The sequence below is a fragment of the Mustelus asterias genome, chromosome 3 (assembly GCF_964213995.1).
Source record: "Mustelus asterias chromosome 3, sMusAst1.hap1.1, whole genome shotgun sequence".
Classification (NCBI taxonomy): Eukaryota; Metazoa; Chordata; class Chondrichthyes; order Carcharhiniformes; family Triakidae; genus Mustelus; species Mustelus asterias.
The window spans coordinates 26935614-26954490 of NC_135803.1; the positions used below are offsets into that span (position 1 = coordinate 26935614).

Here is an 18877-nt window from a genome sequence, read left to right on the forward strand (position 1 = left end):
TCTGGAAACTTGTAAGATTGTAAATTTGGGACGAGGAGTAAAAGGGGAAATTTTCCCGTCCCACTCACCGTGGAAATCAAAGTGGGCAGGGGTGGGGGAGAGCGGGGGGGGGGGGGGTTGCGGGGGGGTGGGGGGGGGAGGGGGAATGCACCATGCAAAGGTCTGTTGACCTCGGGCAAGATTTTCCAATTTTAGTGTGAGCGCAGCTGGAAAATCCTGCCCATAGAATAGAAATGGAAGATAACATTATACCGATCTTTAGAACTGGGATTGCAGATGGATAAAAATGGATGAAAGGTCACATGCTGGGCAGCCACAATTTCCAAAGATGCACGCAAGAACAAAAGAACATAGTAGCAGGAGTAGGCCATGCGGCCCATTCAACCAGATCATGGTTGATCATCTGTCACTATGCCATCTCCCCTCCAGCCCCCCCCCCCCACCCCGCCCACCCGCTGCTGGCCCATCCTCAGATCCCTTGATGCCATTCGTATCTGGAAATTGATCAATTTCTGTCTTGAACATGCTCAGTGATTGAGATTCCACAGCCCTCTGAGCTAGAGAATTCCAGGGATTCACTATCCTCTGAGTGAAGAAATTCCTCCCCGTCTCAGCCTTAACTGGCCTTGTCCTGAGATTATGTTCCTTGGCTCTCGACACACCAGCCAGGGGTACATCCTAGCCACATCTACCCTGTCACGCCCTTGAGAATTTTGTAAGTTTCAATGACTTACTGTGAATGCTAGTGCCACTGGGTGCTTTAGATCACACTGATCACAAAATTCTGAAAATTACATTTGGACCCAGGTTCCAAAATCAATTCACTATTGTACACAGACTTGGTTTGTAATTTTAAAAAAATGCAAAAGTAGTTTTCCAAGTATTACTCAACAGTCCCGGATGTGAAACGATCATGGTTCTTGGAACAAAATGATATCCAAGAACAGACCCAATGCAAGGTGCGGATATGGCAAAGAGAAACATTGGAAGGGCAAGTTGGACTGTTAAGATATGAAAAGAAGGAGATTCCAGTGTTCCAACCTATGGAAGAGAGACCTGACCCATCTCTCACTTTACACTGGTGAGTGTTATTTCAATCAAGCCATTTTGTTTCTCAAGTTAAAATAATGTCATTGTACAGAATAAGGCAATTTTCAAGTCTTCACATGTGTTTTTCTCTACATAAACCATCTCGTTTACTCCTACTCTCCGGCTCATTTCCTAGTCTTTCCCAGGCAGTCATTTAAGTCTCCTGTAAAAGATTTTATGGATTCTATTTGAAAAATAGTTCATGACAAAGAATTCCACATTTTCACCTTCCTCTGTGTAAGGACTTTTTCTAACTGCTCCTTTCACTTCTTTTTGTGATTATCTATCTTCTTGTTATTGTCTTGAGTAGAATTATCTATTATTAGTTACTTTGTGACATTAGTGTTCCGTTAAAAGATTTAAAAAAAAAATATGCTCACAGCCTTATCTGATGTCATTGTTGCTGAGCTGTCTACGAGGAGTCCTTTCATTGCTCTTTCAGTGATTTTCAATGGGGATTGTTTATTTTTACTCTGGGAATTAGTTTTATGGCCCTGCATTGTCAGGAGGAAGAATGTTTGTAGGTGAGATGACAGGAATTCTTTCATTTTCAGTTATGAGTTGCAGGTTTTAGTTTTTTTTTAGAAGGGAGTGGACATCAGACTGAAAGCAATGTTTCTCTCTCTCTCTCTCTCTCCCTGGTTTGGAAAGTTCTGCTGTTTAGCTGAAAGCCTTCCTGGTGGTGGCTTGACCAGAGAGTCTCCCTGGTGTTCTGGGAAGCTGTTCTGACTTCAAACTGTCTCGAGTGTTTCAAGAGAACTACAGCCTTCATCCAAAGGACTCAGTTCCAGTATCACGTGAGCATTAGACATTGCTGTGTTAAACCTGTGGAAAGGGTTTTATTTAAAGGAAGTTGTGGTTTTGATTGGAACATCTTAGATATATTGGTTAAGGGTTATACATTATTGTGAATGTTTTGATTTTGTTTGTAATTGATAAAAGTTATTGTTAATTTTTTTTCCATGCATGTTAACTATATTCTTAAATAAACTTTGTTTGATAAAAGCTCCCTAGTGGGTCATTTGAATCATACCTGAGGTGAACCATATCATGCTTATCCGAACCAAATTCAAGGTGCAAAAATTATGATGAGGTGGGCTTCATAAAACTGTGGAGTTTCTGACCTGAACCTCAGCAACTTTAGCGTGCCCTTCATAATCTTGAGTACATCTATTAGGTTTTCCCTTAACCTTTTGAGCTCATGTGAATAAAACCATAATTTCTCAATTCTCCTGCATAACTCTCCAGCTCATTCTCAATAAAGTGTCCAACATCTGGGCCAGAAGCACCGGGTTTAAGCCTCAAGTCAGGACTTGTTGAGCATGGAATAGTGTAGTTCAATGGGCTTGGGAGCCCTTCCATCATCTCCCCACTATTCACCAAAGGGGGAAATAAAAGTGTGTGAGAAGATTTGTTAAAAAAATCCTGATACCATTCTAAGGAATCTATGGTGTACCATTATATTTTTTATTTAGTAAATAGTATTGAGCTACCATTAGATTATACAATGTACATTATAATAGCACATGTCCACATAATTATACACACATAGTTCGGGTGGTGGGTTTTTCCACCCCACCAGCTGAAGAGTTGGCATGGAATGCATCCTCAGCAACACCAGCTGCCCTGCAGCCATTTAACACTTGGCGAGGTTAATTGGGTGAAGACGAGACTTCTGTCCCTATCTGGGGAGAAAGCCTAGCCTTAGAGAACTGCAGGCAAGTCGCATGGCCAACAGGTCCAAATTCCAAGTCCTAAGCCAATCTCCTAAGAAGAGGAGCTGATGGAGGCTGGACTGAAGGTAAGTCCAGGGTATCAGGAGGGCCTGAGCTGCAGGCTCCAGTGAGGGGCATGAAGGGTTTGGGGGAGGTGGGTGAACAGGTTTGAGAGGCTGGTAGGTGAAGACTAAAGATGGGTGTGATCGTAATTGGAGAGGGGATGGGGAGTCACCCAGATCTTCAGATTCTTACAAAATTACATTGTGATATATTCCTCATCATTAGCCAATCCCAATGAAGTAAATACATTACTTTTCACCCCCAATAGATGATTCCTTCAGGAGTTCATCACAACAAGTTGCCATTGTGATGTTGGATGAGAAGACCAAAACACAGCACATGGAACCTGTCATGTTGAAGGAGTTGTTGGAAATCAAGGATGAAATGAACCACTGACAAGATCCTTACTGTTAGAATCAAGCTATAGGGTCTTATTTTGTGTATGGAAGAATTGACTATTGGGAAATTTCAGCCCCATTTCATGAGTGTTGTTGTCCTTTCATCTTCCCATCACAGTGCCAGTGCACACAGGAGGGTGCGTCTAACCCCATGTCAGAATGTTACATTCCCCAGGCGGTGCATTTATAGGTGGAGGGTGTCTGTAAAATCCACAGGTCACCTTCCCAGTGGGCTTCTGTCTGCCTGGATCTTTCCACAATTTCATGGTGGGGCCGTGAGGCCGAGGCTGGCCCACCCACCTTTGCCCCAATTCAGGCCTTTATCTGGATAATTAATACCACTTGAGGACCCGTTTCCCACCCAGTCTCAAGTTCCAGGCTGGCAGGAGGGGATTATGGGTAGGAGAGAGGTCTGGAAAGTGATCCTGCTCAGGCCTCAGGCTAGAATGGGGGTTGGACACCTCGATTAACAGCCTCCTTTCAACTTGGTATGTATCCCATTCCCCACAAGGTCTTGCGCTGTGGGTGCCCCATCCACCATCCCAGATTCTTCACCAACACCCCTCACCCTCCTCTGCTGATCCCCCGGGCCTCACTTCCCCTCCTCACCCGGAGACCCCCGCACTTACTGGGCCATGGACTCCCAGGACTTAGCCTCTGGGAATTTGAGGAACAGTCCACTGCAGCTGCTGGTGTTGCTGAGACAAGAGAGCTCCCTCAGGCAGCACCTCCTCCTGAGTGAGGGGCTGAAGTCCTGCCTCCAGCCAATTAACACCCCGAGCGTTAAAAAGCGGTGGGACAGTCAGTGATGCCTTCTCCACATCTCTTCCGGTGGAGGGAGGGGAAACCCCACCATACTAAAAATCCTGGTCAACATTTCAAAGATTAGAGAGACCATGGATACTGTGGAATGTGCATTCAAAGATACAAACTGGGGCATGAATATTTCGCAACAGCTAGTCAAGGTATCACACCATAAAATTGCCACTCAGGCTTTCACAGAGTCCGCCAATGACCTCGGGTAGGATTCTCTGGTTTTGGGGTGAGTGTTTGAAAATTCCCCATATGTCTTTTCCTGCTCAATTTTGATTTTTAATTTGATTTATTATTGTCACATGTATTAGTATACAGTGAAAAGTATTGTTTCTTGTGCACGATACAGACAAAACATACTGTTCATAGAGAAAGAAACAAGAGAGTGCAGAATGTAGAGTTACTGTCATAGCTATGGTGTAGAGAAAGATCAACTTAATGCAAGGTAGGTCCATTCAAAAGTCTGACAGCAGCAGGGAAGAAACTGTTCTTGAGTTGGTTGATATATGACCTCAGACTTTTGTATCTTTTTCCCAACAGAAGAAGGTGGAAGAGAGTATGTCCGGGGTGCATGGAGTCCTTAATTATGCTGGCTGCTTTGCCGAGGCAGTGGGAAGTGTAGGCAGAGTCAATGGATGGGAGGCTGGTTTGTGTGATGGATTGGGCTACATTCACGACCTTTTGTAGTTTCTTGCGGTCTTTGGCAGAGCAGGAACCATACCAAGCTTTGATACAACCAGAAAGAATACTTTCCGTAAAAGTTGGTGAGAGTCGTAGTTGACATGCCAAATTTCTTTAGTCTTCTGAGAAAGTAGAGGCATTGGTGGGCTTTCTTAACTATAGTGTCAGCATGGGGGGACCAGGACAGGTTGTTGGTGATCTGGATACCTAAAAACTTGAAGCTCTCGACCCTTTCTTTTGAGCAAGAAACATGTGATATGACAGATCTGGGCAGGGTCAGAGGACAGATCTTGAGCCAAAGTTTGCAGGGAAAATTGAGCCAGGGCTGCACTATAGTTTTGGGCAGTAAGGGGATGGGAAGTGAAGGGGACAGGGCATAGAACATCAGCGTGTATTATTGCATTATCATTTGAATAACATCACATTCTATTCCATCAAATCTCTGCATGGAGGTCAGTGACCAGTGGAGTGCCCCAGGGATCTGTTCTGGGACCCTTGCTGTTTGTCATTTTCATAAATGACCTGGATGAGGAAGTGGAGGGATGGGTTGGTAAGTTTGCTGACGACACCAAGGTAGGTGGTGTTGTGGATAGTTTGGAGGGATGTCAGAAGTTGCAGCGAGACATAGATAGAATGCAAGACTGGGCGGAGAAGTGGCAGATGGACTTCAACCCGGATAAGTGTGTAGTGATCCATTTTGGCAGATCCAATGGGATGAAGCAGCAGTATAATATGAAGGGTACCATTCTTAGCAGTGTAGAGGATCAGAAGGACCTTGGGGTCCGGGTCCATAGGACTCTTAAATCGGCCTCGCAGGTGGAGGATGCGGTCAAGAAGGCGTACGGCGTACTAGCCTTCATTAATCGAGGGATTGAGTTTAGGAGTCGGGAGATAATGCTGCAGCTTTATAGGACCCTGGTTAGACCCCACTTGGAGTACTGCGCGCAGTTCTGGTCACCTCATTACAGGAAAGATGTTGAAGCCATTGAAAGGGTGCAGAGGAGATTTACAAGGATGTTGCCTGGATTGGGGGGCATGCCTTATGAGGATAGGTTGAGGGAGCTTGGTCTCTTCTCCCTGGAGAGACGCAGGATGAGAGGTGACCTGATAGAGGTTTACAAGACGTTGAGAGGTCTGGATAGGGTAGACTCTCAGAGGCTATTTCCAAGGGCTGAAATGGTTGCTACGAGAGGACACAGGTTTAAGGTGCTGGGGGGTAGGTACAGAGGAGATGTCAGGGGTAAGTTTTTCACTCAGAGGGTGGTGGGTGAGTGGAATCGGCTGACGTCGGTGGTGGTGGAGGCAAACTCGTTGGGGTCTTTTAAGAGACTTCTGGATGAGCACATGGGATTTAATGGGATTGAGGGCTATAGATAGGCCTAGAGGTAGGGATATGATCAGCGCAACTTGTGGGCCGAAGGGCCTGTTTGTGCTGTGGCTTTCTATGTTCTATGTTCTATGTTCTAAATCACCATTCTGTTCTTTATATGCAGCTGTGAACATTTTTGCATGTTGTACCTTCCACTATCACTTTTGTTCTTTTTTGTTCATGCAATCATGGATGTGGACATCGCTGACTGGGCCAGCATTTATTGCCGATCCCTAATTGCTCTTGAGAAGGCAGTGGTGCTACCATCCCTGTGGTGTAGGTATACTCACAGCACTGTTAGGGAGAGAGAAAATGACAATTTTCATCAGTGTTGTAAAATATATGTGCCAAATCAGTGTAAATAACAATAGAGATTTGGAATTGGTAGAAAATCAGATTTACATCCAAGATTCAATGTCTGCCTCGTGTAAACACAGCAGAGAATTTACCATCTTGCAGAAAGTGCTGGAAATATTCAGTGGGTCACCTGTGGAGAGAGGGTTAATGTTTCAGGTTGGTGAACTCAAGTTCACATTCTGATCTCCACGTTCTGATGAAAAGGCTATTGGCCTGGACTGTTAACTCTGTTTCACTCTCCAAAGGTGCCTCAAAACCTGCTGAGTATTTCCAGAATCTTCAGGCTTCCAGCAATCTGCAGCACTTTGCCTCTCGAAGAGATTTTGTTGACTTTCTCGAAGGCGGCACCAGTCACTTTGTCAATCTGTCCGCACCGTGAGGACAAATTTTCAAAGGAATGCTTCCCATCGAATTGAGGAGAGCCATTGCTTGCTGCGGAGACTTAGCTACCATCTGTCATCAGTGACTGATGTCATAATGCCTGCTGCTGGCTGCAATTATACGGAGATTTGGGGGAATTAAAAATGATCGTTTTCTCTCAAAGCGTTGGGAACACACACAAAAAAATGTGTCTATTTAAAGGAGAGAAAATTGTGTGGACACTGAGGGGGAGGGGGGGCAGGGGCAGAGTGGGTGGAGGTGGTCTTCAGAGGTAGTACAAACAAGAACAAAGAACAATACAGCACAGGAACAGGCCCTTCGGCCCTCCAAGCCCGCGCCGCTCCCCGGTCCAGGATTGAATCCTGAATCCAGGATCCCCGCCCAATTTTCCAGCCTATCTACATACCAATATCCTATCCACCGAGCTGTCCCTCACAGCTACGATGCTTTGTTCATTACAACCTATTAACTCACCCCCACCCCCCCATTCCAGACCATGTGATCTCCAGGGAGAGGCGAAAACCCAGAGTGAAAAACCCCAGGGCCAATATGGGGAAAAAAAAATCTGGGAAATTCCTCTCCAACCCCCTGAGGCGATCGAAACGAGTCCAGGAGATCACAATGGCCCTGATCGGAAAATGCTTCCCAACCCTAGTCATTTCCACTTCCACGAACACCATATGAATTCCCTGCCCCCGAGACAGGTTCCCAACTATCCGCAGTCTCGCTCTGTACTGGCACCAGCAAGATGATCATAGAATGAAGCCTTGAAACGAGAAACAAGGAACAATTAGCCCGCGCCGCTCCCTGGTCCAAACTAGACCACTCTTTTGTATCCCTCCATTCCCACTCCGTTCATATAGCTGTCTAGATAAGTCTTAAATGTTCCCAGTGTGTCCGCCTCCACCACCTTGCCCGAAACAAAACAAGCAATAGTGAATTGGCAGCCTGTTTTGTACTACACTGATTTCTGAGTCCATTCATTAATAGAAGAGCTGGCAGGAGGTCAAATTCACCACCAATTCCTTGTGTCCAGTGCTGCTGAAGCCCAATCTCACCTGCTAAGTAGCAGAGGCATGGATGGTAAGTACTGGAATGGAGCACTACAACCACTTGTGTCAGCCACAGCGCAAACCAGGCAAAGGCTAAAGCTTGCTCTACATTGTTTCAACAATGCATGCTGGTCCCAGCTGCCATGGATGCCCAACCAATGTGGTTTCCCCTCCATCTTCTGATGACTATATCACTTCTCAAACGTGCTTTCCTCTGCTCACTAACTTTAAAGGTAAATTAGATCTGAAGACAAAACCACCTTCACTGCTTAAGATTCATGCTGAATTTTTCTTTATTTGCGCCTGGAGGAATCTGAGTTGAAAGAGACCAGACTTACTTCCGTTTGAACGTTGGCAGCCATCAGAGGAAGGATTGGACATCCATCAGTCTAACCTGGAACCAAATGCAAGTCTCCAACGTAAAAGGACAATGCTTTAACTTACCTGTCACATGTGACCTTCCTGAGATAATTAGAGATGAAGAAAGTCATTCCTATTTCATTCATCTCAATTTTAGCATCTAATTGCTCCTTTAATTAGCCTAAAACTTTGCCTCCACTACCCAAACCTTAATGTGGCACCTTAGATTCTGCCACTCTATTCATTTAACTTTCAGATTCATGCTAAACCTGGCATCCGCATGGTCTGCTCAGCCATTTTCAGATCCATGGGATGCCACTCATAGAATCATAGAATCCCTATAGTACAAAAGGAGACCATTTGGCCCATTGAGCTTGCACTGACAACAATCCCACCCAGGCCCTATCCCCTTAACACCATGTATTTGCCCTGCTAATCCCCTTGACTAAGGAGCAATTTATCATGGCCAATCAACCTAACCTGCACATCTTTGAAGTGTGGGAAGAAACCGGAGCACCCGGAGGAAACCCACACAGAAATGGGGAGAATGTACAGACTCCGCACAGACAGTCACCCAAGGCCAGAATTGAACCCGGGTCCCTGGCACTGTGAGGCAGCAGTGCTAACCACTGTGCCACTAGGCCACCCATCATTTCCAGTATTATATAAGCCTTCGCAGAATGTTTGAAGGTCAAACAAGTCAGATTATACAATAATTCAGATAGATTATATAATCCAGATAAATTATACACTCGTTCATACAGATTATACAATAATTCAGACATTATTCAACGGTCTAGGAAAGATTGATTGAAAATTGTAAGTCGCCATCATATGAAGCGTTCCAAATGTCACAGAATTGCATCATTTAGAGCAAACAATTACAAGGTTTGAAGTGTTGGAATGATTGCACAATACAGCCATTTGGAGTGGTGACAAGATTGGCTGGTGATTAATTTCATTACATGATAATACAATATAGAATTCTTTGAAAATTGCACAGACGTATTATTTGGATCAGCACAGATATTGCACTTGAATTCTGTCTGGACTGTTGAAAGTATTGTGCAATATTTCACCTTGGACTGAATGGTTTAATAATTGTGTACAACATGTTGCTGTGTGATGGCTCATCGCTATTCCGTTCCGCAAAGCAAACATCTTCCACCATATTCACCAATGACCTACCTCCCTCATAAAACCCTTCAGGCTCCATCTGTCCTCAGCGATTTGAGACACTTTAGCTAGATATAATGCAGCACTGCCTCTGAACCCAAAGTCAGCACGTCTAATCTCTGAACTCAGGTTTAATAAATCATACGTCCAATTCAATTCCAGTGTAGAACCTAGAGCTTAGAACCCATACAGCCAAAGACATGACCACCACTAATGAATAGGATGCTCAAGAGGCTAGAATGGCAGGAATGCAGTGTCCTTGGAGAGTTGTTGGGCTGGGGCAGGTAGCAGGTTTAGGGAGTGACAAGGCCTTTGAGCAACTTAAACACATGCATATGAATTTCAAATTCATGAAGGCGGTACCAGTATAGGTCAGTGATTACCGGGCTGATGGCTGAATGGGATTTAGTGCGAGTTAAGATATGGGGAGCAAAATTTTCAATCAGCTCAAGTTTATAGAACGTGGCAGAAGAGAGACTGAGAAAGAAAGCAGTTGACTCGAGGTAACTGAAGCACGGATGAGGGTTTCAGCGGGAGGTGGACTGAGAGGTGGGCGGAGATGGGCAGTATTGTGGAAATGGAAGTGTTGGTTTTAGTGATGGAAAGAATATGAAGTTGGATGCTCTGTTCCAACAGCAGAAAGGAAATAAAGTATTGTGAACCAATTAGAGAAGAATGCAGTAACAACAGGGAGAGAATCAAAAAGACACCTCAAGGATTAAAGAAGCAGAATGTTAAAAGGGCCAATCATAAATGCAGAAGAAATAACTGCTCTCTGACTTCTGTTACTGTTCTATATCTGCTCCAAATAAGTTGTAAAGTTGTTGAATGTTGCAGCTCAGAACAATCAAGCTGTCACTTTTCTTCAGGAGGCACCAATTTATATTCCCATTTGCCTGTTCAATTCTTAAACTCTTTAACACAAGTATTTCTCTTTTTGAAGTAACCATGTAGCCATTAGGAGAAGATAGTGGTGCAGTCATAAAGTTGCTAGATTAATATTGCTGAGGCTAATGTTCTTGGGGCATGGGTTCATATCCCACCATGATAGCTGGTCTTAATAAAATAAATCTGGAATTGATGCCGAGTCTCAGACCATGAAACTATCATTGATTGTTGTGAAAACGTATCTGGTTCACTAATGTGCTTTAGGGAAGGAAATCTGCCATCCTTAGCTGGTCTTGTCGACATGTGACTCCAGACCCACAGCAGACATTACCCGTACGGTTCTGACAAGAGTCCATATTTTCTCTGCTTAAGATGTAGGTCGGAATCTTACGGCCGTTCTCTCTGGTGGGATTTTCCCATTCCACTTCAGTGAACGGAGATTTGGCTGGGCACCAAATCCTCTAACTTTGCTGCAGCGGGAGTGTGGCGTGAACCGCTGGTAAGATCGTGCCCGTAGGCTCTCAGATGGCTGCAGACTAAACTGCCATTGCTGTGATATGCCTGGGTTTATGGGTAAACCTGTAATCTGATCTCAAACTGGCTTTTATATTCTCTTGTCCATGGCAACGGGAAACACATTTGCTTTGTCTCTAAATAGAAATGTTAATTATTTATTTTTGATCCCGATCTCCTTCCGTCTTAGAAGTTAAAGGATAGCTTTTAGCACCACTCTTAACAAATTAGCAGCTATAAAACTTCTCTAGGACATTGGGAGACTCATGGTCTATTCATGCTATAGTCAGTGCCAGCTGACATTATCTCCAAGCATAAATACCTTCACTTTTCTCTCAATAAAACAATTTGAGTCTTCCTCAGCTCTCTAACAATTTAACTTATTTTCAGGGAGATGTCAACATGGGTCACACGACAGAAACATAGAAAATAAGAACAGGCGGAGGCCCTTTGAGCCTGCTCCGCCATTCATTAGAATCATGGCTGATCATCCAACTCAATAGCCTGATCCTGCCTCCCCCCCGCCCATTTGATCCCCTTTGCCCCAAGAGCTAAATCTAATCCCTTCTTGAAAGAATGTTTTTGCCTCAACTGCTTTCTGTGGTGGCTAATTCCACAGGTTTATCACTTTCTGAGTGAAGATATTTCTCCTTATCTCAGTCCTAAAAGGTTTATACCTTATCCTTAAACTATGACCCCAGGTTCTGGACACCCCCACCATCGGGAACATTCTTCCCGTACCTACCCTGTCCAATACTGTTAGAATTGTATAGGTTTCTATGAAATCCCCTCTCATTCTTCTAAACTCCTGCGAATATGATCCTAATTGACTCAATCTCTCCTGATATATCAGTCCCACCATCCCTGGAATCAGTCTGGTAAACCTTCGCTGCACTCCCTCTAGAGCAAGAACATTCTTCCTCAGATAAGGAGACCAAAGCTGCACACAATATTTCAAGTGGGATCTCACCAAGACCCTGTATAATTGCAGCAAGACATTCCTGCTCCTGTGCTCGAATCCTTTAACTATGAAGGCCAAAACACCATTTGTCTTCTTTACCTACTGGTGCAGCTGCAGACTGGTGTACAAGGACACCCAGATCTTGTTGCACATTCCTTTCTTAATTTATAGCCATTCAGATAACTTTCTTGCTTTTGCTGCCAAGATGGATAACCTCACTTTTATCCACATTATACTGCATTACCATGCATTTGCCCACTTACTCAGCTTGTCCAATCACACTTAAGCATTTCTGCAGCCTTCTCACTGCTCACCATCCTATCCGGCTTTGTGTCATCTGCAAATTTGGAGATAACTTCAGATAACTTTGCACCCATAACTTCCACATTCCCCAGCATTGTGTTTTGGGGATACCCCAGTGATGTGCTGGGGAATCCCTCCAGGAGGTTCCCACGTTAGGGTTTACCCGGTAATAGCCCAGAAGTACTAACTTCCTCTGGACAATTGCGCTGGGCTGGGAACCATCCGACAGAAGTGATTTCAATTACTAACTTTGGATGGTTCTACCAATTTTACCCTGATAGTAGAGTCAGAAGGAAAAAAATCCCTTTAACTCCAGAGGAACGATCTAAACACCCAGACCCAGCCTCCCCATCCCCTGGTCCAATTCTCCGACGGCCTTTACGACACACGACGGCGCAGAGTCGCTGAGCAGAAACTGATAGCCAAGTTCCGCACACACGAGGACAGCCTCAACCGGGATATTGGGTTCATGTCACACTATTTGTAACCCCCACAGCTTGCCTGGACCTGCAGAGTTTCACTGGCTGTCTCGTCTGGAGACAATACACATCTTTTTAGCCTGTCTTGGTGCTCTCTCCACTCACGTTGTTTGTATCTTAAAGACTTGATTAGCTGTAAGTATTCGCATTCCAACCATTATTCATGTAAATTGAGTCTGTGTCTTTATATGCCCTGTTCGTGAACAGAATTCCCACTCACCTGAAGAAGGGGCTTGGAGCTCCGAAAGCTTGTGTGGCTTTTGCTACCAAATAAACCTGTTGGACTTTAACCTGGTGTTGTTAAACTTCTTACCCAATTCTCCGACTCCAGCCTAACTCCCCCCCTGCCCCTCCCGGTCTGACCCCACTCTCGGCCTGATAACCCTTTCATCAATAATACTGACCACGAGGAGGCATTATAATTGGTATCCCTTCAATCTGAAAAATATCTATTTATCACTGGTCTCTTTTGTAAGTCCAAATAAACAATATCTACTGCGCATCTTTGCATCAGTAAAGCCCATTATTATCATATTGCTGTTCTGTATTCCAATGACAAGACTTCAAAAACACTTAATTGGCTACAAGTTGCTATGGAACAGCACGATATGAAAACTAGTTCTTAATTTTCCTTTTTTATGGTAGTTATCAACCTTTTGTCAGGCACACTCACTCCTGCTTGATGTTTCTTATTTCTCTGAAGAAACAACTTCAAGTTTTTGCTTTGTCCAAGGTAGTGGAAATCAAGTTTATTCTGCAATCCACTGAACTTACAAACTCAGGAAGATTGTCAAGGCCAAAGTCAGAAAATTTCTTTGCATTTATACAGCACCTGATCAGACAGAAATTTATTGAAGCTGTTCACACTCTGCAATGTTGCAAGAGTTGTTACATAAGGAAACCGCAACCTTTCAGCGACAGCCACGTCCCAGCTCCAGCAGTGAACCTATGGATTACATCTCCTCTGAAAAACATGCCAACCAGAGGCCTTCCTCACAAGAAGAGAAAGAAAATGAGGAAGAAACTACGGGGGTTATTTTTGTGAAACTGTGAAAATAAACACTGTGTGGGTGCTGTGATAATAAGAAGAAAGTCCTGATTCAGCAAGCAATTTTGGGTTTAATTGCTCATAACCATGATTTTACTTGTATGTCTATGTTTAGCACTCAAGGGCTGATTAGAAGCAATCTTCATGGACAGTATATGTGGGCTCCCTGCTCCCACTTGTACTGATGGAGTGGACCATGCCAGCTGACACATAGGCCGGGATTTTCCAGTCCTGCCCACGGTGAGACCCATTGCAGGCCGGATGGAAAATTTGGCCAACCACCAAAAAAGTTCACCAACTTTCGATGGTAACGGGTAAACAGGGGCAGCACGGTGGCACAGTGGTTAGCACTGCTGCCTCACAGTGCCATGGACCCGGGTTTGATTCCCAGTTTGGGCCACTGTCTGTGTGGAGTCTGCATGTTCTCCCTCTAACTGCGTGGGTTTCTTCCGGGTGCTCCGGTTTCCTCCCACAGTCGGAAAGACGTGCTGGTTAGGTGCATTGACCATGCTAAATTCTCCCTCAGTGTACCCGTACAGGCGCCGGAGTGTGGCGACAAGGGAACTTTAACAGTAACTTCATTGCAGTATTAATGTATGCCTACTTGTGACACTAATAAATAAACTTTAAAAGTTTAGAAAATCCCAGCTGCAGTGTCCACAGGGTCAGATTTCAAGATAGCTCAGGTATGGGGGTGGGGTGTGAGGGAAGGGCGTACATGTTCACAGATGCAGTGCTGGATTCCCTGGTGGAAATGCCCAGAGGATTAGTGATGTCCTCTAGCTGCAGAAGGGACCAAGGCCAACTTGTCTTGCCCCACAGCAGCTAGTGTTGCTCTGCCTGGCCACTGGTCCTCCCCCTGCAGACTAAGAGAGACCCCAATTAATCAACACTCTCTTGCATGTCTCCTGCTGACTCTTATAAGGTATCCAATAGTGTAAAATAGCACAGCACTTTTTAGGCAAAGTCCTCAGAGGATTTCCAGTACAAATTTTGGTGGATGGTTTTGCAAATTGTCCCAGAAGTCTCCCTGTGAATTTCAAAAGTCCTTTTCAAACCTCGAGCAGCAACTTAACAGGGTACCTGTCTGCAACAGCTTACTTATCCCTATTCAACTGGGTGCTGTTAGGGCAGAGTTTTCGGTAAGCACTATCGACCATAATGTTGTGCAGCCTCTTTAGTGCATGCTAACAGGTAAGTGTTGTCTGTCCCTTAGCAATCCTCTGGATAGCTGTACCCACTTCAACTCCTTTATCAAGATATCATTTTGGAATTTCATTTCATCTTAACCACCTAGAAGGACCTTTAATGCCTAAAGGGACCAGCGAAAATCATCAAATTTTTTAGCTGGTATACCACTGGTTTGAGAACGGGTAGAGGCCTGGAAGAAATGTGTGTACTCACCCTCTTCCTTAACAGTTTGTGGTTAATATATACTGTTAGCAGCAACAGAACAAGGTCAGTCCCAATATGAATCTATAGCAATGATTCTGTAACACCACACAAGTAATTGATGAGCTCATTAACTGGTATAAATGTCATAATGTTTATCAATGAAGCTGTGGTGTTCGCAGATCCAGCAGTTAATGGCTCAAGGCAAATTGAGATACTTCCAATTTACCCGTCAGACCTCTATATTTCATGTTTAAAAGTGTCTGAAGTAGTTACTGTTGTTACATAATGTACTAGAACACGAGACAAACCCTTGATATAATGGGAACATTAAAATGAAGAATCATTTTATTATTCAGCGCCAGTTTTATGTTGTTCTACATCTCTGAGTTTTGGCTGGACTGACTGTCTGAACTTGAATCCATGTAGTCCCGTTCTTTTTTGTACGTGTAACAGTTTCTCATATTAACATCTTCAAGAATGCTCCTTGACATCTGTCTGATTAGGCTTATCACCGGCATCCACTCACATACCTGCAGCTTCCCGGAACAGGAGCTTTAATTAATTTTTAATCCAAGGGGAAATTGAGGTTAGATAGCTTCATACAATCGATACAAAAGGAGCAGGACAATGTTTTAATTTCAGGGATCGAAAAATATTGTCGCATTCGAGCGACTTTTGAAACTAGGATTTAGTTTTATCGATTATTATTTTGTGATATAAACACAGTAGCAAAACAGTCAGTCATAACAGCCAAATAAAGAACGATTAAAACTATTCAGTCCTGTTGCTGTTTAAATTATTTTTTACAATAAACAAGCCGGCTGCATAATCTTAATTCACGTAGAATAAAATGTACGTTTTCCACTAATAAACTAAAAGAATAAATTATGGTTCATTTTTTCTGTAACCTAATAGAATCATAGAATCCCTACAGTACAGAAGGAGGCCATTCAGCCCATCGAGTCTGCACCGACCACAATCCCACCCATGCCCCTTTTTTTGTAATTCCACATATTTACCCTGCTAATCACTGTGACACTAGGGTCAATTTATCATGGCCAATCAACCTAACCCTCACATTTTTGGACTGTGGGGGGAAACCAGGGCATCCAGAGGAAACCCACGCAGACACAGGGAAAACGTGCAGACTCCATACAAACAGTGACCTGAGGCTGGAATTGAACCTGGGTCCTGTGAGGCAGCAGTGCTAACCACTGTGCCACCCCTAAAATGTTTAATATTACAGGGAGCAAGCAAGACTATGATAAAAGTCAAGAATTTTTTTTAAAATTTAAGGCTAATTCCTTTAAATTTTTAAATTATAAATGAAAATGTTTACAGTTTCATTTGAGAAACGAAGTGCAATATGTTTTGAATATTGAGGATGTGCAGTCCTGTTCATAAGTTCTTAGTCATTCTCATTCTAATCTGTAATCAACGTTCATCTACTATCTAATGTTGTAGTAATAGGTTGCTGTTCAATAATAATCTGCCGGGTGTTTGAGTCGGGGTCATGGAGACACAAACCCTGCCCTCTACAACCACCTCCCCCTCCTTTGCAGGACATTCATCCTTGTCACTCCCACCACCGCCCTTCCCCCTTCCTAAACACTCATCCCACCCTTCCCCAGTAAACCTGCTCTTTAACCTTTGCTCCATTCTCCCGACCCACACCCACCGCCCCCCTCACCCCCACCTTTGCCTGTTCTCATGTCCTGCCTTGGCATGGCAACTGCTAATGGAACTTGAGTGAAGTAACGCAAAGTCCTCAAGAAGGAGAAGCCAACATCTACTGAACTGACCACAAAGCCGTGGAAGAGGTGAAGCTCGCCACTTGTAAAACTGAACCTGCTAAATGCTCGCTGGCAGGGTGCTTAATTTGGAGGGAAAACTGACCAGCAAGGTAGCCATTAATTGTCAAATCTGAGAAACTAATGAAGACAGATAGGGTTCCTGGCTTTGTTCATCGGGATACTGGACTCTCCCTAAATCCGCCTTGAACCTCGCAAGAGCAAAATTCGCACAGTTTAGCCTGGGAAACAATTTTTTTTGTCTCTTGTCAAATTAACTCATAGAATCCCTGCAGTGCAGAAGGAGGCCTTTTGACACATTGAGCCTGCACTGACAACAATCCCGCCCAGCCCCTGTCCCCGCAAACCCACGTATTTACCCTGCTAATTCCCCTGACAGCAAACGTCAATTTACCATGATCAATCGACCTAACCCGCACATCTTTAGACTATGAGAGGAAAGCGGGGCACCCGGAGGAAACCCATGCAGACACGAGAACGTGCAAGCTCCACACAGGCAGTCACCCAAGGCCAGAATTGAACCCGGCTCCGTGGTGCTGTGAGGCAGCAGTGCTAACCACTGTGCCACCATACTGCCCCTTTAATTCCATCTGCCTGCCACAATTCCCACAATTCTCGCCACTGGCAGGAGAGGAACATTCTGCCCCAAGTCTCTGGAAGCATACCAGAACATGGGAATTACTGCTGCTTGGTAAAACATCACCTTAGTCTCACATTTACAATCCTGTTCCTCAATTATACTTTTCCTCATGCACTGAAAGCTGAGCTGGCACATTGGAGTCAACGGATATCGACATCTGTGTCGCTCTTCATCGTCAGGAGTCTTACAAAAAATGGTCCACATTATCTGGGACCTTGACATTAATCTACAAGATATGCTGCCCTGTGTCGCGAAGGCTTCGCTAATGGTACATCGAATACCTGCAAACTTCACCACCTGTAAGAACTAAGGCAGCATGCAAAAGGAAACATTAAAATGTATTTATTATTGTCACAAGTAGGCTTACATTAACACTGCAATGAAGTTACTGTGAAAATCCCCTAGCCGCCACACTCTGGCACCTGTTTGGGTACACTGAGGGAAAATTTAGCATGGCCAATGCACCTAACCAGCATGTCTTTTGGAGGAAACCGGAGCACCCGGAGGAAACCCACGCAGACACAGGGAGAATGTGCAAACTCCGCACAGACAGTGACCCAAGTCTACAATCAAACCCGGGTCCCTGGCGCTGTGAGGCAGCAATGCTAACCACTGTGCCACCGTGCCACTTTACCACCTTCACGTTTCTCTCCACGTTATACACTCTCCTGACTTGGAGCTATGCAGCTACTTCTTCATCAAGATCCTGGACCTCACTGCCTAAAAGCAATGGGGTGTTCCTACAGCACACTGATCACAGGGCTTCAAGAAGAATAACCACCAGCAAGGGCATCTTGAGATGGACAATAAATTCCAGTCTTGGGGTCCACAGCATGAAGAATAATTTTAAAAAACACGATTGCTTTACAATAGTTATGCAATCATTGACCATACCTGGTTCACAAACTGTACAGTGCACGTCTAAAGATCAATTTTGTGCTTACTGCATCAATTTCAAATGCGGTGGAGTGAATAAGCATGGGGCGGGGGGTGACTGAGAGGGTTGCTATAAGCAATAGCATCGCTCGCGTTGGACTGATAATCATTTGATATCACTACTCCTACATAGAATAGAATACATAGAATACCCACAGTGCAGAAGAAGGCCATTCGGCCCATTGAGCTAGCACCAGCATAAATTCCACCCTGGTCCTATCCCCACAACCCCAAACATTCACCCTACTAATCCCCCGGCATCCCCCTAACTTTAAGCAGCAATTTAGCACGGCCAATCAACCTAACCCGCACGCTTTTGGACTGTGGATGGAAACCGGAGCACCCGGAGAAAACCCATACAGACACGGGGAGAATGTGCAAACTCCACACAGACAGTGACCCAAGCCGGGAATCGAACCTGGATCCCTGGTGCTCTGAGGCAGCAGTGC

The 18877-nt window shown here is 44.5% G+C and overlaps 1 protein-coding gene across 1 annotated transcript in view; it reads right to left on the reverse strand.

The window, feature by feature from the left end:
- sphkap (SPHK1 interactor, AKAP domain containing) overlaps positions 1–3220 on the reverse strand; it is a 138197-nt gene extending 134977 nt beyond the window's left edge. The window contains exon 1 of the mRNA XM_078204122.1: positions 3120–3220. Within this exon, the coding sequence (XP_078060248.1) occupies positions 3120–3220 (101 nt within the window). The remainder of the gene's footprint in view (positions 1–3119) is intronic.
- Positions 3221–18877: the final 15657 nt, after the last annotated feature.